Below are 25,926 nucleotides of genomic sequence, written 5' to 3'. Positions count from 1 at the left end.
CTCTCAGTAGCGATTCATTGAGGAGATTTTAGATGGGATATGATCAGATATGTGCATGAGAAGCAGGATGAAATATGGGTTGGAGTAAGGGGAGAGTGCATTCGAGGGAAGCATTTTAGGAAGAGTGTAGGTGGGAGGTAATGTTATATTAGAGTGGTGATGGAGTGAATGAAAATGTGGCAATGATGGGGTGGGGGGGGTGGGTAAAATCAAGAGGACTTGGCAACTGATTGGATCTGGGAGATGAAGGGTAGGGAATAATCCCAGGCCACCAACCCTTTTTGCCTCATCAAGACAACTGAAACAGGAAAGGGTGATTGTGGAGGGTGAAGGGAGAAGGCTTAACCACAGGAAGAGAGCTTTGGAGGAGGAGGAGGAGGAGACATGACCAGGTTGACCCCAAATGAAAAACTAATGAAATCTTAGTCTGTTTTGGAAAGAATATGTCATAGGTTTTTACCAAATGGATGGAATGTGTTCTTTTTTCTTCTTAAACCTTGTCCACTTTTGAAATGTACAGCCATGGTACCTCCCCAAACACCACTGATGTTTCTGCTTAACCTGCTAAGTGGAACTATGGTGGAGGTTCATAACCACCTCCCTGAGGGAGGAATAATGATCTTTTTATCTTTAATTCTGAATGATTGAGCAGTAAAGAGGAACATAAGAGATCTAAGAGCTAAATAAAAGTTGGAGAAGTCATTGAATTTATTAGGACCTTGACACTGGGGTAATTAATAAACAATTACGGTCTTGTGACATTATATTAATGTATCTTAGATTGGTGGTATGTTCTTTTTTATTTTTTTAAAATTGGGGTAAGGAAACACTGAACATTGGGCAAGGTGAGCTTAGTGTTATAACCACTTATCATTTATAAAAATAAAAGTTATGACATTTCATGAGGTACACAACTATGCTGTTATATTTAGGAGTGTCATTGCGTAGGGGTTGGAGGGGCATTCTCCACCATTTCAGATCACAACCCTTCTATTATTTAGTTAAGGTTCTTCAAGAGTTGCTGTGCCAAAAAAAATTCATCACCTGTCAGCCAGCCTGGTGGTGATCCCTCCAAACTAAGTCAATCCTTGGACAACAGACATGTTCTTTCTGTTCCTGGACTCTTCTTTAAAACAGTTCTAGCATGGTAGTATTTTTAAAAATTAAATCTTATTTTATTTTCAGTTCCAAATTCTCTTCCTCCACCTTTCCTCTTCTCCATCCATTAAGAAGGCAAGAGAAACAAATCCCTCCGTTAGCCTCATGTTTCAACAATTCGGCTAGCAGCTGCTGTGGGGGTGAAAAACCACCACAAGTCCAACAAAAAGAATGCTGCAAGCACAGGTTCTTTTGATCTGCTTTACTAAGGAAAGCAACATTAAGGGGTTAACAATCTCACTTTAATCCAACATACAAATATCATTCATTCAACTCAGGGGGAAAAGCCAGCACCCTGAGCTTCAGAGCAAATACAAACAGAGCAAATAAACATGAATCAACAGATTTCTGTCTGACAAAATCACAATATACAGTTACCAGAAAAGCATCAACATCTGAGTTTTCTCCAAAGCCGGGGAGCTTATAACAACAGCTGGACCAGAGTCACTCACCACTCCTGCTGTGGCTCAGAGCTCCAAAGGAGGAAGCCAACCTCTGGGTTTATATATCTTGTTCGGGGTCAAAGGTGAGTCACACATGCAATTCACCCACATGACCTAAAATTGTCACAAAAATGTGACTTAAAACCCACGTGGTCTAAAAGCCTCTGATGTTACAAACATGTCACTCAAACCCATGTAAACTAGGCTTTCTCTTGAGGCAAGGAGGTCACCAAGGACTCCTGATTTAATCCAGGCATGTAGAAGCCAAACTCCTCTAGGGAACTTGGTTGAGTAAGTGCTGAGAGCACATCTTGACTTGCCAATACACCTTGTCCAAAGAAAAAAAGAAAGAGAAGAAAATATGCTTCAATTTGCACTCTGACTCCACCAGCTTTCTGTCTGGAGGTGATTAGCATGTTTCTTCATGAGCTCTTTGGAATTGTGATTGGTCATTGTGTGGGTGAGAGTTACTAATTCTTTCAAAGTTGACTATCTTCACAATTTGCTGTTACTATGTGAACCGTTCTCTTTGTTCTGCTTACTTTACTTTGCTCGTACTACAAGACTTCATAGGTTTTTCTGAAACCACCCCCTTCATCATTTCTTACAGTATTCCATCACATTCATAGACCATAATTTGTTCAGCCATTTCCCAAATGATTGGGCTTCTCCTCAGTTTCCAATTCCAGTTCTTTGCCACCATTGGGTGTAAAAAAACCCATGTAAAAAACTGAATTCATTATCTTTCCCTATAAACTGTCTCCCCTCCTAACTTCCCTATTACTGTTTAAAGCAGCTCCCTTCTCCCGGTTCCTCAGGCTCACAACCTAGGTGTCATCATCAGCTTTTCACTTTTCTCTCCTCCCCCATATTCAATCTGTTGCTGAGGCCTGCTGATTTTACCTTTGCAACATCTCTCTAATATTCTACCTTCTCTCCTCTGACATTGCCTCCACCCTGGTGCAGGCCCTCATTACCTCATGCTCAGATTACTGAAATAACCTGCTGGTTGGTTTGCATGCCTCAAGGCTCTCTCCTTTCTGATCTATCCTCTATTCAGCTTCCAAAATGATTTTCTTGAAGTTCAAGTCCAACCATGTCACCTGCCTATTCAATAAATTCAGTGGCATTCTATTGCCTCCAGGGTCAAAGACAAAATCTTCAGTTTCATTTTCAAAGCCCTTCATAATCTAGTTACCCCTCAACTTTTCTAGTTTTTTTAAACCTTACTCCCCACCACCATACTCTTTGATCTAGTGAAGACATTCTGCCTCTTGACTCTGATAACTTTTTCTGGCTATCTCCCATGTTCTCTTTCTTCATCTGTTTTTTGACTCCCCTGTCTTCCTTCAAGTCTCAACTAAAATCTCATTTTCTAGAGGAAACCTTTCAAAATCCCTCTGAATTCTAGGGGCTTCTTTCTTTTAATTATTTCCTATTTACCTTGTATATGGTTTGTTTGTGCATATTTCTTTGCTTGTTCCCCTCCCCCCTTAGATTATGAGCTCCTTGAGGGCAGGGATAAGGTTTTTTTTTTGTTTTGGGTGTTTTTTGGCCTCTGTTCATCTCTCCAGCATTTAGCACAGTGCTTGGTTCATAGTAGGCTCTTTAATGTGTATCAAGTGACAATCCTAATCTCTCTAACCCTCCTCAAGTAGAGATACTGTTCACTTCAGGCCACTGGCATTCTAGATATAGTTAACATCTGTAGGTTATGTACTGTCCACACCCACAGGGTATATAGAACAGAGAGGGAAAAAAAAGACTGTCCTAAGATAAGAACTCACTTCAGAGTTGTCTCTGTTCTTGACTGGTTATCTCTCACTCTGACCCTTTGGACTCTAGACTGTCCCTGTGCCACCTGTCTATGTTGACTTCTTACTTTGACTCATTCAGTCATACTTATTTTCTAGTTGCATTTTCTTTAGAGTTCTGCCTCCTCCCTGCCTGATTTATGGTATGCTCAATCCCTTGTCAAGGAGCAGGACAAATAGAAACATCCTATTGTTAGGATGCCTGGAAACAGTGGTAGAATTGGTAGAGTTGTAGGTAAGTTTTTACATTATGAGACATCTCATTAATGAAACTCCAGAGTCCCTAAAGCCTCAGAAATATATGATGGCATGTTCACAGTGAAGCTGGAGAAGATGTGGAGACAAACTTCTAAGAAGGAAGATAAGAAAGTAGCACTGAAGGTGACTGGGAAGGAAGGGTCTTGAAATTCAGAGGCCAGGCTTGTTATCTATAAATCCTAGAAGGGAGAAAGGTGAAGGGCCTATCATGGGAGCAAGCCAACTGAGAGAGCTCTTTTGCCTGTGAGAATTTAAGCATTTTTAATTTCATTGACTTAATGGGAGCTTCCCCACTATAAGGTCCAAGCTTTCTCAGGATTAATGTATGTGCTCAGAGATGAAAAGGATGCCTTGGTTAGTTTAGTAGTTCAATCCAGCCTTCCAAAACAGATTGGAAGAAAGATGTAATTATCCATGGCCTAAACATTTCCAGAAATTTTCAAACCGTAGAACACTTTGTGTGTGTATAAATACATGAAAAAGTTAAATGATACAATTTTTTATTCTGGGTCTGTGATGTTGGCATAGGAAATTCCTTCCACCATTATGGATCAATATCTTGTCTCTAATTTTAGTTTTAGGGAATTGCCTGGGACACTAAGAACTTAAATGACTTGTCCATGGTACTACTATTAGTATATGCATAAGACTTACTATTTTCAAGCTTGGCCTCTCTAGCTATTTTTAAAATCTTTAAAAAATCTCTAAAATCCTTTTAGAGACAAAAAATTAATGAGTTATGAACCCAAGAATGTATTGTGTTTAATATGATCTGGATGGAAAATCAAGGACCACGGACCCAGTGGTGTACTACTTGTCTGTCACATGAAGTCATCTTGACCTAGTTAAGTCCAAAAAAGACTGTTTACCAGAGGATCGACACGTGGTGATTAATCGGCCATAGAAGCTTATGAAAAGCAACTACAAAGGCCTAGGGAGGTCTTAAACATCATTGGTGGAGGGGAATACTCACATAGTTTGCCCATAAAATTGGTTACATTGAGTTTTTAAACTTAAAACTACAGTTTATCCAGGTAACTTATTCATACAATATCATTAATTATTCCGATAATAATTAAGAGTTTTGAAATATGTAAGTTCCTTGAGGAGGGCAAGGACTATTTATACTTTTTAATTTGTGTCCTTGCTCTTAGCAAGGTGCCTGGCACATACATTTGCTTAGTAAATGCTTGTTGAAACAGCTATCAATAGGATCATTTTCCTTAGAGCTGGAAGGCAGCTTGGAGCTCATCTAGTCCACCCTCCTCTTTTAACAGATGGGGAAACTGAGACCCAGAGAAGTTAAATGACTTGTACAAGGTCACTAGTAAATAACTAGGTCATAGAGCTGAGATTCAAATCTGTTGACTCCAAATGCAGTGCTTGTCTGCTTACACATTAAAATAAAACAAAAAAAAAGTTATATTTTCTGGACTACAGAAGACAAGTCATTTTCTGAACACATACACATGTTCAGTTTTGCTTTCTGACACTCCCAGCCCCCTACCGTTGAGGTTTGATTTTTTTTTTTTTTACATTTATGGACTTGTGAAAAGTGGCATTTTGGACCAGCTTGGGACAAACATCTCTATCCATTAATTTTTTAATCTTTGATTAGGAACATGAAAGAGATCATTTTCTTTAATGTGCTGTAGAAAATGAAGGAATCCTAATCTGGTAATCAGTGAGAGCAGTGAGAGTCTGTACGACAAAGACCTTGTCATCCCGTGTTATAGGAAGGATAGATGGAGCACAATCCCAGCCTACTTTCCTCAGCCAAACATCTGAATGTATTCTAGATTCTGTAATTCTCTAACATTTGAATGTACTCTCTGCATCAGGTCATAATTCATTCTTTGTTTTGTAATCTAGTCAGATGTAATAGCTATGATGTTATCACTTGTATTTCTGCCACAGAATCTTAGACTCAACGTATTAGATCCGTATGAACCGACAACATTCCCACCGCTTCTTAATAGTCTTTCATTTTCCTTTTCATTCCAGTAAACATGAAGTATTTACTGTCTGTACAGCCCTGTACATGCTGGTAGCCGGGGATGATACAAAGACAAGTGGGAAATAGTGGTCGTCAGGAACTTGTTTTATTTTGGATCTTTTTTGTCATTTGAGTCTCAGATAGCTGAAGATCCTCTTAAACCATTAGAACTTGTATCCTTTCAGATAAAATAAGCTTTGATGTGGTGATTTCTGAAAGAATTTGGCTTTATGCGCTTAAGGGAATTCTTCAGTTCAATATAGAAAACATCCTTAAATACAATTTTTTTTTTTTTTACTTTAGGTTCCTCACCTATTACTGTTTACTGAAGGGCTTTATTTTCTCATGAACCCAAAGCTAGTTGAAACAGTTGTTTCCTACTCCATTGACTTTTACTAGAGAATTTCATTGTTAGACTTTGATTTTTCCTTTTTAAAACTTAATTTAATTGATTTGATTTAATTTAAATTAATTTAATTCTTATTGCACTTCGCTAAAATATGAACGACCTTTATTTATTTTATAACTTAGCTTCTCTGGAAAGGGTCCCACCTTATTATGTCATTAAGAAATGAAGTTTGGTTCATACCTTCTGTTTTTCCCATGGATTTTTAAAAATTGATTCCTTTGTTCTTATATCACATAGTATCCTAACCTTGGATTACTCCCCTTATCTCTCTTTTTAGCTCTTATTTGTATGCTGCTGAATAAAGCTGGAGGAGATCATGAAATCATGATGGTTCTATTACACATTTATGTTGCATAGTCTCAACTAGGCTCTTGCTACAGCAAGGCAATTCTTTTACAATTCCCTAATGGATTCAATGTCATACTTGTCCTGGCAACTTTTCCAAATACCCTTGTCTTCTCCATTCTCAAATAATTCTCATTTGATCTCACCCTCCCTCCTAGTTATCTGTTTTACATGCCCTTCTCTTCTCTTAACGTAGTCACCACCCATCTGATGTAGGCCCTCATCCCCTCATACCTAGACTATTGCAACAGCTGCTGGTGGGTCTCTCTGTCTCAAGCTTATTTCCCACCCCAATCAGTCACTAAAATGTTCCTCTGAAAATGTGAATCTAACCATGTTACTTCCCCTTTTCCCCTTCTCAGTAAACTCCAGAGGTTCCTCATTACCTTCAGGATCAAATATAAACTCTTCTGTTTGGTATTTAATACTGTTCACAACTGGGCATTCCCTATCTTTCTGGACTTCTTGAAGTTCATTCCCCATCGATAAACTTCATGGTCCAACTGTAATGGCCTAATTACTGTTGCTTACATATGACATTCTATCACCAGAATTTATGCCTGTCTGCCATCTGTGGAGTGCCCACCTTCTTCATCTTTGCCTCATAGAATCTCTAGTTCCCTTCAAGACTTAGTTCAAGCACCACTTAACACAGGGTAAGTCCTTCCTACTCTCACCCCCAAATGATCTGATCCTGAGTTTACTTTCCATTATATATCTTGTATGTTAATGGTTATTTGCCTATGGTTTCTCCTATTTGCATGTGATCTCTTTGAGGTCAGGAATTATGTTTGTGTCTTTGTATCTATAGGACTCAGCACAATGCATGGCAAATAGCAGCCACTTATTAAAAGCTTATTAGCTGACATTCATTTCTAAACATCCCACTCCCTTTGCCCCATCAAGCCTTCTTCTATAACAAAGATTTGTAAAAAGGAAAAAAAGTGGACCTCAACTAACATCATATGCAACATTCCACATCCATGATTCTCCAACTCTGCAATGAAGGGAGGGAGGGAGGTATATTTTCTCAAATCTTTTACAAGGTTAAGCTTAACCATAATTACACAGTGAAATTTTTATTTTAAAAAATCAACAGCATTTTACTTCCAATCCAAATGCATATTATTCATTTTTCTCAGGTTATATTTTGCTACATGAATATTTAGAGTTGACGAAGTCATAGGCATGGATTTATTATGAACTTTAGACTTAAATTATTCATAAATCAATTGACTAGAAAGCTAGTAATTATTTTTTGGGAATATCTTAAATAAAAACACACAAAGTATGTACTACAGTATGTTAAAAATTTGTTGATGTATTGTCTTAATATATCACAAACACTTCCAGGATTCTTTCAATTAAATGTACTCCAAAATATAGGATCTGCAAAAAGAATTAAGTAAAACAACATAAAAGAGTGATTATGACTGATAAAAGTGGCAACCTTATACTCTAGTACTTTTCTGTTTTATAAAAGAAAGGACAGCTATATTCTTTATATATTACTACCAGTGATGTCCAGTGTTTGTTACTTATTATAGCTATGCCAACATTTTCAGTAATTTTAACCAATTTTTATCATAGATTAGACCATATATATTATATATAGCAACATATTATATAATGTTACTTTATTGCAAATTTCAACAAAAAATACTTTAAACTTTTTATCTTTGGTGAGAATTAGTATAAACCCACTAGGGTATGTCTTCTGTTTCAAAGCTTCTATAAAAAGCTAGTTGAGGTGTCCTAACAAAATTAATTTTCTTTTCCCCCATATGTTTCTTTATCCATTTGCTATCCCTTGAACATCATAAAGCTTCATCAATTTTTTAAATTTATTTTTATTTTTTTTTTAGCTTCATCAATTTTGACTTGCTCAGATGCCATTTTTCCATTTTTGTTTTGATGCTAGGGCTTGCTCATAGAATTTGTGTTTGAGAAGTGGTATGATGTTTATTAGTCTTTGATTTGACAGTGACCTTCCTGAAGTCCATATAGAAGCTGTTACTTTTTTTCTTGATTTCTAGGTATACTTTTTACATACAAATGAAGGAAATGAGAGGGGTTTGGGGGTTTAATTACTTGTAATGTTTGTTTACTTGAAGATGCCCTTTACTTTGGGGCTAAAAATGATGGAAAACAGCATTTCTTGCATGTTTTTCATTGTAGGTTTGTTAACATATAGAAGATATCCTCCATGTCTGTAGATGACACTGTCCAAGAATCTCTTTGGTGAGCTAAGTAGTATTTGGAAATGCATATTTCATTTAACAATATCTTCAAATCATAAGTGTCCTCTCTGAATAACTTCTAGTATAGATATATTTCCATTCTAAGTTGACGTCACCTTTTTGCTGAGAGGGATTGAGTTAAGGATTTGGAAAAGCAATTAAGCATAGTGGCTTGCTTGCAATAAACAAGCATAGGGTTTGATGTATAGTTCTTTGACTCCTAGGAGATTGAGAGAGGTTGAAAGTCTGAGAGAGGAATGATTGTGGGGGGCAGCTTCCTGGAGAAGGTGGGTGGGTTTGGAATGAAGGGCAAATGCAAAGGAAGTTGGCATTGGCAAAAAGACTAGAAGAAAGGAAGAGAAAGGAGGGTTGATATAAGGATTTGGGGATAGAGGGTGACTTGAAGGCAAACGGCCTTAACTTTCTCAGTAAAGTGAGAGTCAGTATCCTAAACTGAGAGAGTGGGGGGAAAGGAGGAGGTGGGGATTTGAGGAAAAAGAAGTTTGGCATAGTTTCTGTGACAGCGTGTAATGGAATCGAGGACCTGGTTGAAGTTATAGTTTACCCAGTTAGCAAGATTTTGTGACTCCTTTCTGATCTATTCAGCAGCAGGACAAGCTTGGGGGAAGCCCTTAATCTAAGACTATGGTGGGGCAGCAGCTGAGCAACAATAGGACAAAGTGATGAAGGATTCAATAACAGCTGTGCAGAGTTGAGTAGGCTAACATGCTTATTGGGATTGGAAAGAGGGGACAATGAAGTCAAAGCAGAGGCACTGACCTTAGAAAGTACTGAGGATTTGAAAGTATTGGAGGTTATTGTGAAGATGATTGTCAGTTTAGGAGTGGTGAGGGATATGGAATGATGGAATGATAGGAAGTTATGATCATATAGGGAAATTCCAGAGTTTTTGATAAAGGAAATGGAATATTTGGGGAGATAGAATGGAAGAATAGGTCCTGGGTTTTGAAGAGGTTGAGGAACTTGGAAGTAAGGGTGGTTGAGGGTACATTAGCATCAATGTTAAAGGCCATCAGGTTAAGGCCTTTTACTAAGGGGATTTGTTCTGTGAAGTTTGGATTAGGTCAAAGGGCTGCACTTGAGGACCTAGAGAGCCACATGTAGCATCAAGGTTTCAGGTTCCCCACCCCTGGCTAGAGGTTGGTTGACAACAGCCATTGTCCTCTGTATAGGATACAAAATGTTAATAGAGTAAAGCAGTCAAGGTTGCTACTTGGTAGAAGAAAACTGAGAGTTGTAGTGTTATATACAGAGCATTCCAACTTTTTCTTCAGGACCAGGGTCTTGTGGGGTGTGAGGGAAGGTAGAGCCAGGCCAAGAGAGGATGACTGGGGATGCAGTGAGAGCAGAGAAGTGGAAGGAGTATGAGAGGTACAGGTCTGCAGTGAAGGGAAATTTGCTTATTATGGAACAGGAATTATAGCAGATATAGTGGAAGGTGTGGGAAGATTTAAAGTGGGTCATAGGTAAGATAGCCTTAAGGAAGATGGGAATGAGACAGTGGGAAGTATGGGATAATAATTTATTCCTTGGTAGCTGGTGATTAATCCAGGGATAGGGAGAGTAACAGGATAGGGAGGTAACCATAAGGATTCTAACCATAGGTGGGTGGCAGTGGGTGGCAGGTGAATTGGGATACCGAGTCTTCACAGAATGGTGTTGTGGGTAGCAGGTGAATTGGGACACTGGGTCTTCATAGAATGGTATCGTGGAGCAGGGTCAGCAAATATTTCTTACTCGCCTACTGCATGCCATGTACTGTGCCAAACTGGAGATTGATACAAAGAAAGGAGAATCCCTGCTCTCATGGAGCTTGCAGTCTAATGGGGGAAACAACATAAAAGAATTATGTACAAACAAGATATACACAGGGTAAATTGGGGATAATCACAAAGGGAAGGATTAACATTAAAGGGAATTTGGATCAGCTTCTTGTGAATGTAGACCTTTAAGTGGCATTTGAAGGAAACCAGAAGATGGAGATACAGAGGGAGAGAATTCCAGCCATGGGGGACAGCCATTGAAAATAGCCAGAGTCAAGAGATAGCTGTTGTTCAAGGAATGGCAAAGAGACCCAGTGTCACTGAATCACAGAGTACTTTAGATAGAGTCAGGTGTAAGAAAACAGGAAGGGTAGGAAAGGGCCAGGTTATAATGGGCTTCAAAAGTTAACCAGGGTTTTATATTTAATCCTGGAAGCGATAGGGAGCCATTGTTTATTGAATTGGAGAGACTGGTGACAAGCTCAGTCCAGCCCTTAGGAAGATCACTTTGACAGCTGAGTATATTGAAATAGGGAGATGCTGTTGCCCTGAGTGATCCTCCTGGCTAGGTAGAGACAGGGTGGGTGATTGCAAGAGCAGACTCATAGACCTAGGGTTGCAAGGAACCCCAAAGACCATGTACCACCTAAGGGGTTCAAGCCCTTATTTTATGGATGAGGAAACTAAGGCCCAGAGATGTTAAGTACTTGCCCAAGGTCATGGAGAGTCAGGGGCAGGATCTGAAATCCTTGGACTCCAGAGCCAGTATTCTTTGATCATTCCATGAGGAGTTTTCAATCTTTTAATCTGGTAGACCTCTTATTTATGATAATTTACTCACTACAGCAGGTATGTTTGTATATGTGTATACACACATATTTAAAAAGCCAAAAAGGAGAAAATATACTATTAATAATAATTGAGTTTTACATATCTCTGTCAGGTTTGCAGATAATATATAAACATTATAAACTTGTAAACATTTTTCTTTGATTCTCCCACATTCTTTCAAGATAGATTCTTGAGGCATTTATCACCATTTTATAGATGAGGAAACTGAGGCCTAGAGAGGTTCAACTATTTGCTCATAGTTTCAGAGAAGGAATTTAAATCTATGTCTCTTCTGATTCTAAATCTAGCATATACTGTATAGCTTCTTATCTGATTTTTATTGTGGAATCTAAACTTATCTATTTAAATTTTAACCAATCCTCAGTTAAACAAGTAGAAATATACCTATGTAAAAACCCAAATTAAAGAAATAAAATAAGGAGGAAATTGTTTCTTTATGTGAATATAATGTCTTAAAGCAGGGATTCTTAGCCTTTTTTGAGTTATGGATCCATTTTGTAGATCCCCTCTCAGAATAATGTTTTTAAATGCATAAAATAAAATACTATTAAAGATTTCAAAGGGAACCAATTATATTGAAATACCATTATCAACATATTTTTAAAAAAGTTAATAGATTCCAGGATAAGGACCCCTGTCTTAAAGAAATTCATAACAGGTTTCATACTAGGGTCCATTTATGTCTAGATCTCCTCTTAGTTCCATTCAGCAAACACTTACTAAGCACCATACTATGTATTGTACTTACATATATGGAATCCAGAAACAAAAAACACCAAAACTAACCCTTTTCCTTCAAGGAGGATATGGCTTCTCCATGCATTCCTCAAGTTAGGGTATGAAGGATTTAAAGGAGAGATCCATTTTGTTGGCATCGTTTTAACTTTTGTTGGGGGGGGGGAAGAGAAAAAAATTGAGTGTTAGGGTCCTTGCCAGTGCCAAAACCAATCAGAAATTCAGTTTAATTCAGCGGACTTTTGGGGGCATTTACTATGTGCAAAACACTGTACCAGGAGTTGTGGAAATTACAGTGATGAAGACAATTACCTGTTCTCATGGAACTTTCAGCCTAGCAGGGGATATAGCAAGTATGCAGACAAATAGATTGCAAAACAGAATGTGACAGGTGCTTGTGAAGTACATAGTACTATAAAATTTCAGAGAGATGAAATAATTTTTAGAAGAGTAAGGCTTCATGGAGCTTCCTAAATCGTTTCTACTTCCTAAACCTTTTCCAAACTGTTTTTCAAACAGCTGCCAAAACAATCTTTCTAAAACATACGTATGAACAGGTTCAGTGCCCTGCTCAGAAATACTAGCCAGCTATTTCTTATTACCTTGAAGATAAAATACCAACTCCTTAGCCTAACCTATCAGTGTCTCCAACAGGTGGCTCCAGCCTTATTTTACATTATTCCTCATCTTCTCTAGTCTATTAGCTGTTCACCACTGTTGTCCTGTATTCTCTTGCCTCTGAGCATTTTCATGGGCTCCCTTGTACTGTCTCTGCTTTTCTTCTGCCTGTTGAAAACCTGCTTTTCAAGGTCCAGCTCATGGCCTGCTTCCTTTATAAAGCCTTCCTTGATCCATCCAAAAGTGATTTCTCCTTCCTCAAAAATTTTCAGCACTTTCTATTTACTCTTATTCTATTCTACCTTGTTATGCATATGCATGTGTGTATATATGTTGTATTCTCCCTATTGAAATATAAGTTCCTTGAAAGAGAGTGTCATTTGTCATCTCTGTACCCAAAGGTCAAAGGCGTTCCTTGCCTGGAACTAAATCTGCGAAGTTAGAAAACTTAGGGTATAGTCAAGGAATAGTAGAAATTTGCAGGATATCTTTTGTGGTCAAGATGTGGTCTGTTCTTTCCTGTAGATTTGGAAGCGATACAGTGAATGGACCCAGAATTATAGAATCTGAGTAGGAAGGAATCTAATTTTCATTTAGTGCAGTTGTTGAATAGTAATCCCCTCTACAGCATTCTTATTTTTTTAAAAAATTTTTATTTAATATTTTTAGTTTTCAGCATTGATTTCCACAAGATTTTGAATTACAAATTTTCTCCCCATTTCTACCCTCCCCCCCCACTCTAAGATGGCATATATTCTGATTGTTCTATTCCCCAGTGAGCCCTCACTTCTGTCACCCCACTCCCCCCCATCCCCTTTTCCCTTCCTTTCTTGTAGGGCAAGATAGATTTCTATGCCCCATTGCCTGTATATCTTATTTCCTAGTTGCATGTAAAAACAACTTTTTTTTTGAACATCTCTTTTTAAAAGTTTGAGTTCCAAATTCTCTCCCCTCTTCCCTCCTCACCCACCCTCCCTAAGAAGGCAAGCAATTCAACATAGGTCACATGTGTATCATTATGTAAAACCCTTCCACAATACTCATGTTGTGAAAGACTAACTATATTTTGCTTCCTCCTATTCTGTCCCCCTTTGAAAGTGTTTGCTTTTGATTACTTCTTTCCACTATCTGCCCTCCCTTCTACAACATTCTTAATAAATGGTCATCTAGCCTTTCTTGAAGTCTTCCACTGATGGAGAATCCCTGCCTCCTGAGGCATCCTATCCCACTTGAATATTTTCCTTACAGTATTGAACTTAAATTTACCTCACTTCAGCTCCTACAAACTTCGTATTTCTGCCCTCTTGGGTTAAGCAGAACAATTCAGTTTAATTTAATAAGCAATTATTAAACACCCACTATGGACAAGGTACTATGCAAGGTCACTGAGCACAAACAAAAATGAGACAGCTTCCACCCAAAAGGAGTTTACATTCTCTTTGTGCCCTAAATGAACAGGAGCACTGGTAATGGGGAGGGAAGCTGGAAAGGCTTCCTGGACCATCCTGATGATGAGACCTGAGCTGAGTGCTGAAGGATTCAAGGACTTAGAAATCTAAGAGGTAGAGATAAGGAGGTATTGCATTCCAGGTGTAGGGAGCAGTTTCTGAAAAGGCAAAAAGGAAGAGGATAAAATGCCACATGTGAAGAGTGGCAGGTAAGGCCAATTGGCACATAATGTGTAGTTAGTGGAATAACGTGGCTTAGGTCCATAGAAGTATGTACGAAAGAAATCTATTTAGAATATTCTTAATTCCACCAACAGTATATTAGTGTGCCACCAGTCTTAATTACTTCAGTGTATTTAAGACTTTTCATATGGCTACAACTTGAGCAAATGGAGTTCTTGTGCATATTAATGACACTTTATAGAGGAGATTCAAATAGAATGGCCACACATAGTTTTAAAAAATCATTGTAAATCTTTTAAAATATGAAATATGGCATCTAATATAAGACAGTATTGTGACTTGGAAAGGAAAAGTTCTTAATGATACTTGTCTTCTGTTAGAATAGCAAAATTAAAAGTTCCTCCAATAGCTAATGTTAGAAGACATCTGCTTTAAAATATCTCTGTAGTAATGTGTTTTTCAAAAGCAAACCAATATAGAACATAATAATGACAGTATAGATTTAATTTTAGTAAAAATAAATGAGTAATAAACTTAATGGACTGTCACTGCAAAGGATTTTAATATCAGGTTTTTAAGAAACAGTACAAAAATGAATAAGGAAAGAATTCATTACGATATAGAAAAACAGTTGTATGGAAAGCAAATTTTCATTATGGTATCCTAGTGGAAGGGGATAAAGTTATGTTATTGCCGACGTATTCTGTGGATTATTTTCACTGGAGAATTGCCTTCAATAGATGACTTTAACCTTAATTTTTCTCATTGGGTGGTGGGAAATTTATAATGATTAATTTTCTTTTCATCTGGGTTCAGCTTTATCAAAGAGAGAGCTCTAAAATTACTTTTCTGCTGTATATAAAATACATGCTTCATTCCATTCTTTGTTCTGAATGTTATTAAAGTTTTTAGGAGTTAAATGAATTTAATTTCATATGGAAATGTTTTAAATTGTATGTGTTTGTGTATAATATTCCTTTATCTTCTAATCTAATTTTTATCATCTGAAACAATTTTTTGAGAGAAAACTACATGGAAAAAATTTTAGGCATATTGTTGATATTACTGTAAAATAAGTTTAAAACTAAGGTACTACTTTGAGCAGGATTAGTAATTTTCAAATTAAATATTATTTGTTATATTGATCTCTTGGGCATTTAATATACATTTTATTTTATATATTTAATACATTTTATTTTGTTAGACTTTGTTTTTCTTGTTGTTTAAGCTGTTTTTTCTCTGGTTTGCAGCTCTAAGTGAAGGGATAATTTCTATTCCAATGTGGGAGTATGAATTGAGAAGTCAAAAAAGTACTCAAAGGATAACTGCGGTTGTGGTGGGTGAGTTTTTATAATAGTAGCAATTATAAAAATGAAATTAATAATTTTTAATGTGGCTATGTTGAAATTGGCCCCTAATGTTTTAATTAGTGTTAAGTAAATTCCTATTTAAATATTCTTTTGAAGATAATGTTTTAAACTTTTCCAGTATAAATGTGCATGTAAGACTTGACAGGCTAGCTGGTAAAGATTAAGAAAAACAGCCAAATCCCTTAAACATCCAATAGCTTCTTTATATTTTATTATTGCACTAAATTATTTAAAACTATTTCTCAGCCTAAAGAGATAGACTTGACTTTAAATATTTGAAGTCTTAATTTTAGAAACAGTCCATAGAAGTAATTATTTACTGTTTCCCTTAACAGATTGAAGAAACATGGATTTCTACAGCATTATTGGCATTGTTTTTACCAGTTTTCTCATGTTTCAGCTTCTTTTCCACGTTGTAAGTTCTTGGTTTTCAGCACAAGTAACCTCAGGTTTTAACAAACTAAGCACCCAAAAGAAGATTGAATGGAACTCAAGGTAAAATTTCTAAAACTAAGTAGTATAGGAGAATATTAAAAGTCACAAGTCCCAGAAAATTCAACACCAGACTATAGCCATATGATCACTTAAAACCAAAATATTTTGAAATATTATTTTCTTTAGATTATATTATATATGCTTTAAATTGAACTCAATTTATTTTTGATCAGATTATATTAAACACATTTCCACAAAACAAAAAAAGAGTTAATATTGATGAAAAGGAAGGAGAAAGTGAATTATAGACATTTAAGAAAAAAACATTTTTAGTATTCTTTAGCAAGTTTTGGTTTGACTACCTCATTTCTCATGTAAAATATTATGGTTCTAAAGCATCTCAGCCTACTGCAGTACTTTGTACAGAGTAGGTACTCAATAACTACCTTTTCAAACATTCATTTCTTTGTGCCTTCAGTTTTTAGCGTACTATGGGAATATTACACACTTTATGTTATTTAGATGACAGTAATACTTACGATAAAATTAATTCTAAAATTTCCCTTTTGGGGGGATGGGAAAGAGGGCAGCAGAAAATTACCATTTGATATTAAGTTTGAAGGATGTTTGCCAAAATCCAAGTTCTTCTTAGAGAACAGTTAAATATTTGAGCTGAAGCTTTGATCTTTATTCTGATCAGAGATCAAGAACTTGTAGTCTGTATTCATTATCTCTCATTACAACAGCTTTGGTTCATGCTGTGAAAAACATAAACTTTTAAAAATGTTATAATTGGTACAGGCATTTCATATATGCTGTATGTATGTAATAAGCATTTTTCTGCATATGGTAGAACAACTAAAGGTGGAATTTGCTTTCTTTCAGAATTCTAAGTTAGATTTTAAATATTTTAATGCATAGAATTATAGAATGGGGATATTGTCTCTCTTGCCCTCCCTACCACCTCCTACCAACCCTCCACCCCCTCCACTCCCCCACTCCCCCACCCGCAAAAGTAAAGGAAAGTGAAGGTCTCTTAAAATTGGCTACTGGGGGGGGCAGCTAGGTGGCGCAGTGAGTAGAGCATTGGTCCTGGAGTCAGGAAGACCTGAGTTCAAATGCAGCCTCAGACACTTGACACATTTACTAGCTGTGTGACCTTGGGCAAGTCACTTAACTCCAATTGCCCCGCCTTCCCCCCTCCAAAAAAAAATTAAAAAATAAAAATTGACTACAGGGCAAGGGCGACATTTTTGAGAGATGTTTTACTAAAAACATCAGATCAAATAATCCACTAATATATATAAAGTGAAAATTACAAAGGCAAACAACTAATGGCATTGAAAGTATTAACAGGAGATATCAAAGACTGATGAATTCACAGAGTTATCTCAGACAGAGCTATCTCAGTAGAAATAAAGAGCATCAAATAACAGATAAATTGAAACAGTGTTGCAAAGAATAAACATCTGAACTTTTTCTAGTGAAAGCATGGGTAAGTTGAGCAGAACTTTCTTGCTTGTGTATCCAGCTTTTGTCCTCAAATGTGTTCTGTTTTTCATCTTAACAAGTGACTGATAACTTGTTACTTTGCCTGATAGCTTAATTTCTTTGAATCTCTGTTGTGTTCATTTAGCATGTAGGTGATATTATATATACCATCTACCTCATAGACTGTTATAAGGAACACACTTTGTAAACCTTAAAGGCAACAAGCATTTATTAAACACCTGCTTGTATGAGGCACTGTGCTATGTGCTGGATTAAATGTGCTAATATTATTGTTCAGCACATATTTATTAAGATTACCTTCTACAGACCATTATGTGCACTTTTGGGGGAAGAAAAGAAAAAATCTTAAGTAAGACAGGTTCTTCTTGCCTTCGTGCCTGGAATGCATTTCCTTATCACAATAGCCTCCTAAACTTCCAAGTTTCCCTCAAAGCTGAGCTCAGATGTAACCATCTGCAAGGCATTTCCTGATTTCACCCTCCCTGGTCCGCAGCTGCTAGTGCTTCATCCTCTAAACAGTCCTTAAATATATTTTTGTTATATATGCATGAGTTGTCTTTCCCCCTCCTCCGCATAGAATGTAAACTGCTTGAGGACATCAAATGTTGGACTGTTTGGTTTTTGTCTTTGCACATTGAGTGTTAGCACAGTTAATGCCTGGCATATGTAGCTAATAAAAGCTCCAAGAGTCATTAAGCTTACAGTCTAGTAAGAGGCAGAAGCATGTATAGGTAATAAATAATATTACTTAAGTGCATCAGAAAAAGTTATAGAACTCTGAGTACTTCAGGTAACTAAGACAACGAGTTAAGAACCAGTCACCCGGCTGCTTCAGTGGAAGGACTAGGAACTCTCCATACTGTTGAAATCACATACTTGGACCAAAATACTCTTCCCCCCTCATAAAAAGTATGTGTGTTGTGTATGTGGCCTTCCTCCTTCACTACACTTTCCACTTAAGAAAAATTATTCATGTTTTTCAGTGTTTGTCTTCTTTTTCTTCTCTTCCTTCTTCCTTTTTTTTTTTTTTAACATTGCTGTCATGTTCCAATGAAATCCTTCTTTGCCAGAGGATTTACTTTTGTAACAATTAAATTCAGTCAAGTAAATTAAATAAACATATTGGCTATGTCTAAAAATGTATGCCTCATTCAGTACAGATAGCCTACCACCCCTTTTTGGAGAGGCAGGAAACATGCTCCGCCCCTGGACTTGCAAAATTAATGCTTGACCACTACATTGATCAAGTTTTCAGTGATTTTTACTCTTTAAATAATTGAAGTCATCATATAAAATCAATCATTCATTGAGCATTTCTTAAGAATCTGCTATGGGCCAGGTACTACGCTAGGCACTGAAAATAGTGATATAAAATTGAAACAAACCATGCCCTCAAGAACATTCCATTACAGTGGGATATAGTATTCACATATAAGGATATATACAAAATAAATAGGGATGGAGGGACACTAATAACTGGGTAAAATAAGAAAGGCTTCTGGAAGAAGTGGGTGTTTGAACTGATCATAGAAGGGTTAGCACACTACTAACTGGTTACCACACTACTAACCAGACTGATGAATTCATATTTTATTCTAGAGACACAGAGGAGATGCTAAAGTTTTTTGAACTGGCAATAATATATTTTCCTGGTTCTGTTTCACCTGCGTCAGTTCATGCAGTTCTTCCCAGGTTTTTCTTAATTCTTCATAGTTGTGATTCCATATGGCATAGTATTTCATTTCATTCACACATAGTAATTTGTTAAGCCATTCCAGAGTCAATGGGTATTCACTTTCCTTCTAATTTTTTTGCTTCTACAAAATGGGCTACTGTATTTTTATATCTAAGGGAACTCTCTGTCCTTGACTTACTTAGGGTAGGCACCTAGATATGGTACCATTACATGTGTCATTTAACAACTTTTAAAATTATTATTCCAAGTTGTTTCCCAGAATAGTTAGTTTACTTCACAGCCCCACAAAGAGTGTATCAGTTTGTCTCTCTATTTTCAGTTGTTGTCAGCTTGGCCCATCTGATGTGTATAAGGTGAAGTCTCAGAAATGTTTTAATTTGTATTTCTCTTATTACTAATGATTTCGAGCATTCTGTCATATGCTTATTGATTGCTTGCATTTCTTCTTTTGAAAAGACTGTTCATTCCCAGAGAGGCCAAAGTAATAATTGTTGACATTTATATAGCACTTTGCAAAACACTTTTACATACATTATCTCATCTGCTGCTCACGCAACGTGTACTGTATGTATTATAATCCCCATTTTGTGATGAGGAAACCAAGGTCTCAGAGAAGTTAAGTAACTTGTTCACAGTCACACAGCTAGTAAATTGTATTCAAACCAAGGTCTTCCCTGACTCCAAATCCAGCATTCTTTCTACTAGGGAGTGCTACCCCAAAGTGGAGTTTTCATAGTGGCAAAATGAAGAATTGAGCAAAAAATGGAAAAATACCTGGGATGGGAGGTGGAAAGTAGAATCACATTCCTATAGCCCATGGATTGACAGATTTAATGATTTATGAGCATTCTATGTATTAGTAACTAATGTTACACAACTTAAAACAAGGCAAGAGCAGCCGTCACTGACCAGTTACTATTTACCACTTTATAAATGAAAAATAGGCTTACCAAGAAATCTCAAAGGAGAAACTGTCTCTGTATCACTAGTTCCAAGTTGGGGGTGATTCCTGCCTCCTGAAACCCATAGGATTTGGCTTTTCCCTATTGCAGCAATTTTTCTACTAACTTGGAGAGAATAAATTAACATAACACAAGCTGCTGCTTCCTCACCATCAGAGACTGCCTAAAAGTCTGTGAACCCCGTATGGTCTGAGTCACTTAGGAAGGCAAAGAAAAATCCCCACCAAAAAACATTAATTTGAGTGGTTATAATTGAAATTGAGTCATTAAGTTTAATTGTTGCTCTTACATAAAAGATAAGAATTATATGTATTATTTGCCACAATATTATAATTTATTTCTTCTTCCTTTATTCACTTAGTTCCAGCATTAGCCAGATGGACACACTTAGCATGGAGAATCCTGCTGTGCTGAATTACTCCTGATTTATTTTTTTATTTGCTGGTCCACTAATTAAGCTGCTGCTTTTGCCTTGTTTTAGATTATGTAATTTTAGTTGTTAACAAATGGACTACCTAAAAATGATTAAATTTCCAGTTTCTAAACTGCCATTCTAATATGATTATTAATTATTTCTTAGAAAAAAATTTTACAGACAAATTTAGTATGCTAAATAAAGTTTAAAAGTGAAAAACATATTTTATATTAGTGTGTATTTTACCATTCCTTCTAAACAAAAAGGCATTCGAATTACACGTGTGCCAGGAATTAATTTTGCATTTAAAGTGACTTGTGGCATTTCACAAAAATGTTTCCGAAGGTATCTGAAATGATAAATTATGAATTATATTTCAGGATATGCTTTATAATACAGAATAAGTGATACAGTAAACAATATTTGCTCCCATTGTTCAGTGGGATGTAGTATTTGTTGACAAACAGAAAAATAAAGATAGGGCTAGAAATTATGGTGTAATTAATTGATTGGTATGATTTGACTAGGCACATATAGATTGTTTTATTTGTTTTATATTCCTAAGCTACATCTTACTTTCTCCTAATTAATTTTATCCTGTTTTTTTCTTACCATTTCACTGATATGTTAAAGTTACTTTGTATTCTTCTTGTTTTGAGGTGTTTATAATTCTACCCATTTTAAGATAAACCTGTACACACCATAGTAGAATTAGACTGATTGAGAGTGTTGCTATATCTAATCAGTGAGATACATACAAGTAGTTTTCTGAGTAATTGGGCTGACTGCTTTTGGACTTTTTTAGTTGTACATACAGGTTGTAGTTAGTCAATCGACAAATCATTTATCTCAAGTGCTTAGTACGTCTTGGGTTTTGTGCTAAGTGATGGACGTAGAAAAGCAAAACCAGTTTCTTTCCTCAGGGAGCTCACATGCCACCCGAGGAAACAACATGTAAATGACCATTTATATAGAAACTATTTGTACCATAGATGCGAAGTAATCTCAGAGGGAAGGAAATTGGTCAATGTCATTCTGACATGATACATCCAGATTTATCTTTACTGTTACCTCCAAGTCAAGGACAAATATCTGAACCCTAGATTAGAGAGATAAGAAGGGATAGATAAAACCGAAAAGCCATCCTGCCAGTAGATGAGTAGTCAAAATATAATAACAAAAAATTCTCAAAAGATCTGCAAACTATGAACAACCATATGACAGAATACTACAAATCCCTAATAATAAGAGAAATGCAAATCAAAACAACCCTGAAGTCTTACTTGACAACCAGAAAATTGGAACAAATGACAAAAGATAGGAATGGCTAATGTTGAAAGGGTGGTGGAGAGGCTCACTGATGCATTTTTTCTGAGGCTGTGAATTAGTACTTTTTGGAAAGCAATTTGGAATTATGACAATGAAATGATTAAATGTTCATAGCCTTTGGCCCAGAGATCCTACTGTCTCCATATACAGCAACATATACAGCAGGATTTTTGTGTAAGTGTGGTAACAAAGACCTGAAAGCAAAGCAGCTGGCCGTCAGTTGGGGAATGAGTAAACAAATTGTGGTACATGAAGGTACCACTTACTGTACTATAAGAAATGATAAATTTGTTGAATACAAAGATAAATGGAAAGATTTTAATGAAATAATGGAAAGTGAAGTTAGCAAAGCCAAAAAATGCCCTTACACACAATGATAACAACAATAGAAGTGAAAGGAACAACCACTACAGAACAATAAAAAATGAATGCTGCAAAATTACAAAGAAAAGCTTGGCCCCAAACAAGAACTAGGAGAAGATATCTTTTCCCCACCCCCATGCCTTTGCAGAAGTGAGGGTATCCAAAAGTATGCAGCATTGCATATATTACCAGTTTTTTTCAATGTATTGATCAGTTTTGTTGAATTTTTTTTCATTTCCTCTTTTTTTCTTTTCTGAAAGAGATCTTTGTCATAAGAGATACCTTTTTGAGAAGAGAATGGGGAAGGATATGGGGAAAAATTTAGGCAGTGTAAAAACAAAAGAAATCAATACACTTTTTTTAAGTATGGGGGGCCTGGTATGAAATGTGGGTTAATTATTTATATTATAAAAGGACTTTTAACTTTACAGAAGGATTCACTGCAGTGAATCCTTTAAATAGTGAGGACCTCAACAGTATTTAAAATTCTCTTTGACTTTGTCTGATTTTTAGGAACACTTATTTTGATAATATAAACTCCTAAGTTTGTCTTGCTATGAGGTTATTTTGTAATATTGAACTGCATATTGATTATATTTTAATTATTTTAAAGGGATGCTACTTGATATTATTGAAGAAAAAAGTACTTTGAATTTGAGAAAACTCAAAATAATACTCTCACTCTTTACCTTTTTTCTTTCTTTATTCCTGTAAACTTTTTAAAGCTTGTAAACTATGTTGTTATAATTTTGAAGTCAAGATATTTATAGATCCATAATTGTTAGCTAAGGTAAATGTTCGTTGTGTGAGAGTTTATGGGACAAGATATATAGATCAATATGATACACACATATAAAATATAATTATATAGGAATGTATACATGCATAAATTACAGATATAAGTAGTGTGTATGTATATGTGTACAAATACACATGTATACACATATATACATAAAATTAAGTTTATATGATTTGGTTCATTTTGTTAATATTAGATATAATTTTCTAGAAACTTTTACATTTCTACTTAGAAGAGAAATAATACAGTACCTGCCAAGGACATTTTGGGTGCTTAATAAATATTGGTTGAGGTTGAATTGAATTTTCCTCAAAACTTTAGACCTTCTTTATGAACAGAAGATTAGTGTTAATTAGTTGATATCTCTAGTTTGCTTTTATGTATTTTGGACTTTGGAAAATAACATATCCTAAATGTGATCAGGTTCCTTAGTGTGTTTTGACAAAGATCACTTTTCAAATTGCATTTTCTTACCAGTTTGCAGCATCTGATAGCACTGTATTTAGAAAGAACAGCAGAATAGGAGTTAGAAGACCTGGGTTCTGGTCTTAATGTTTCTGCTCATTAACCTCCATGTGACAGTGGGCAAGTCACTTAACCTCTCTTGATCCTTAATTCTCCCCCCACCCCTCATAAAATAGAGATATATATGTCTTGGCTATTTTGAAAATTAAACAAGAGGTCCCTAAAAGCCCTGCCATGGAGGAGTTACAAAAGGATGTTGTGCAGAATGAGAGGGCACGAATATTTGGCAATCTGCATCTTTGGAGGTAGTACCCATATTGATTAAATTCATAGCTCTATTGAAGTATTTGAGCAAAACTACCCTGAGGAGTGATTGCAACTGACGAAACATGTTATATGACTGGTGAGCAAGCATATCCAGTTTTTTAAGTAAGAGAATTAAAGGGAGATTTGTTTGATATTGATAGTGATTAGAAAATACTGATTATTTGAAAGTTGTAGTTCTATGCTATAATCTTCAGAAAAATAATAACAAATATTTTTATAGCACTCAGGTTTTAAAAATGTTCAAATTACATTATATCATTCCTCACAGCATCCCTGTGAGATAAATATAGCAAGTATTATTATCCTCCTTTTACAGATGAAGAAAATAGATCTCAAAGAGGTTAACTGATTTGCCCATGATCACAGGCAGGGTTTGAACTCAGATCTTTACTGATTCCAAGTACAGGGCTATTACCATCCCATTTACTTCTTATATTTGCCATCATAATTCCCTTAGAATATTTCATATGCCTGAGCGAGATAAGGATGCATTTCAGTCTGAATAATATTGAATATATTTTTTTTCTCGTTTCAGAATTGCATCCACATTCCATTCCTTGCTGGTTGGTTCTTTATGCTTATATATTTTATTTTTTGATGAAGCTACTATAGCTGATCCCCTTTGGTAAGATATTTCCCCAAATGGTTTGATTTCATTTATGCTTTTCAGAGCAATGTTTCTTTGTAAGATTATTTTTCATTTACCCTGAAAATATAAAGGGTTTCTGTTTATATGTCAGAGTTTATGGTTCAGTTGTGTTGGAGAATGTTTCTAACTAGGACAAGACAGTCTAGTTGAAAAGTATCTTGTTATTTACTCGTTTCAGTTGTGTCCAACTCTTCATGACAGCATTTAGGATCTTCTTGGCAAAGATACTGGAGCAGTCTGCCATTTCCTTCTCTAAGGAAGACAGGGTTAAGTGACTTGCCCAGGGTCACCCAGCTAGTAAGTGTCTGAGGGCAGATTTGAACTCAGGTCTTCCTGACTTGGGGCCTGCGGTTCTATACGCTGAGCCACCTCTACTTTGATTCAGTCATTAATTTAATATTTGCCTTATTGTTTGACATTAGAGACAAAAATTTGGATTCCCTATTTTAATAAGGAATAGGAACTAGACCTGGGATTTCATTGATATAGGGTACTTGATATAGGAAGAAGAAACTCTTTCCCAATGCAGTTTGTTAACTTTTTAGCATAAATAGTCTTTGAGAGTTACCTAGAGTACTTAGAGGTTAAGTGACTTGCCTAGGGTCACTTATCTGGTACGTGTTGAAAGTGAGACTTGAAGTCAGATCTTCCTGATTGCAAGATTCAGTATTCTAGCTGAAATTTGAACTTGAATAAAATTCTAACTGTAATATGGTCAAAGGTAGCAAGATTTCCATTGAATTATTACTTTTGAAACTAGTAAATAATATTCTAATAATGAGTGTATTGCACTGGATAGAGGGATCAGTTTGTCCCTGGGTTCAGATGTTGCCTTTGTCACTTATTACACCTGTGACCCTAGGTAAGTCCGTTTAACATTCTCCATGCTTCAGGCAATTTTCTAGCAATTACCTCCCAGGTTATAGGTGTGACACCTTACTCCATGAGTTTCCAACACAAGCGAAAATCACTGATCCTTCGTTCCAGTAGTAAATATAGGCTGAAATTTTGTTTCTATTTGTGAGTGATTTGATTTAATTCTGTAAGACTGAGAGGCTTGTGTTGCTACAGGAGTATTATATTCAAGAAACAAGACATCCGGGTTCTAGTTTACCTTACAGCTTTCCAGCCATATGGAATTATTAAAATTCCTTACATATAATAATACCTTATCTACCTCAAAGCAAGGGGACTAGATTATTTCTTTCAGTTCTGAGATTTTGATTCTTACTTTTTTTAGCATAAAAAACTTTCTAATTTAAAATCTCTGTTAGTCACTTAACCCTGTTTGCCTCATCTGCAAAATGAGCTGGAGAAGGAA

The 25,926-nt window shown here is 36.1% G+C and overlaps 1 protein-coding gene across 3 annotated transcripts in view; it reads left to right on the top strand.

Moving 5' to 3' along the window:
- LOC118856270 (TLC domain-containing protein 4-like) overlaps positions 1 to 25,926 on the top strand; it is a 78,696-nt gene that overhangs the window by 11,079 nt on the left and 41,691 nt on the right. The window contains exons 2-5 of one of the 3 annotated variants that reach the window (XM_036766471.1): positions 6,975 to 7,079; positions 15,534 to 15,623; positions 15,989 to 16,148; positions 24,492 to 24,581. In XM_036766471.1, the coding sequence (XP_036622366.1) occupies positions 16,000 to 16,148; positions 24,492 to 24,581 (239 nt within the window). In that variant the 5' untranslated portion in view covers positions 6,975 to 7,079; positions 15,534 to 15,623; positions 15,989 to 15,999. The remainder of the gene's footprint in view (positions 1 to 6,974; positions 7,080 to 15,533; positions 15,624 to 15,988; positions 16,149 to 24,491; positions 24,582 to 25,926) is intronic. The other 2 variants (XM_036766470.1, XM_036766469.1) reach the window with 2 other exon arrangements.

This window comes from Trichosurus vulpecula, chromosome 7 (genome assembly GCF_011100635.1).
Source record: "Trichosurus vulpecula isolate mTriVul1 chromosome 7, mTriVul1.pri, whole genome shotgun sequence".
In the NCBI taxonomy this organism is placed as follows: domain Eukaryota; kingdom Metazoa; phylum Chordata; class Mammalia; order Diprotodontia; family Phalangeridae; genus Trichosurus; species Trichosurus vulpecula.
Note: the sequence above shows the minus strand (reverse complement) of the source record. Positions and strands in the feature narration are given on the sequence as shown.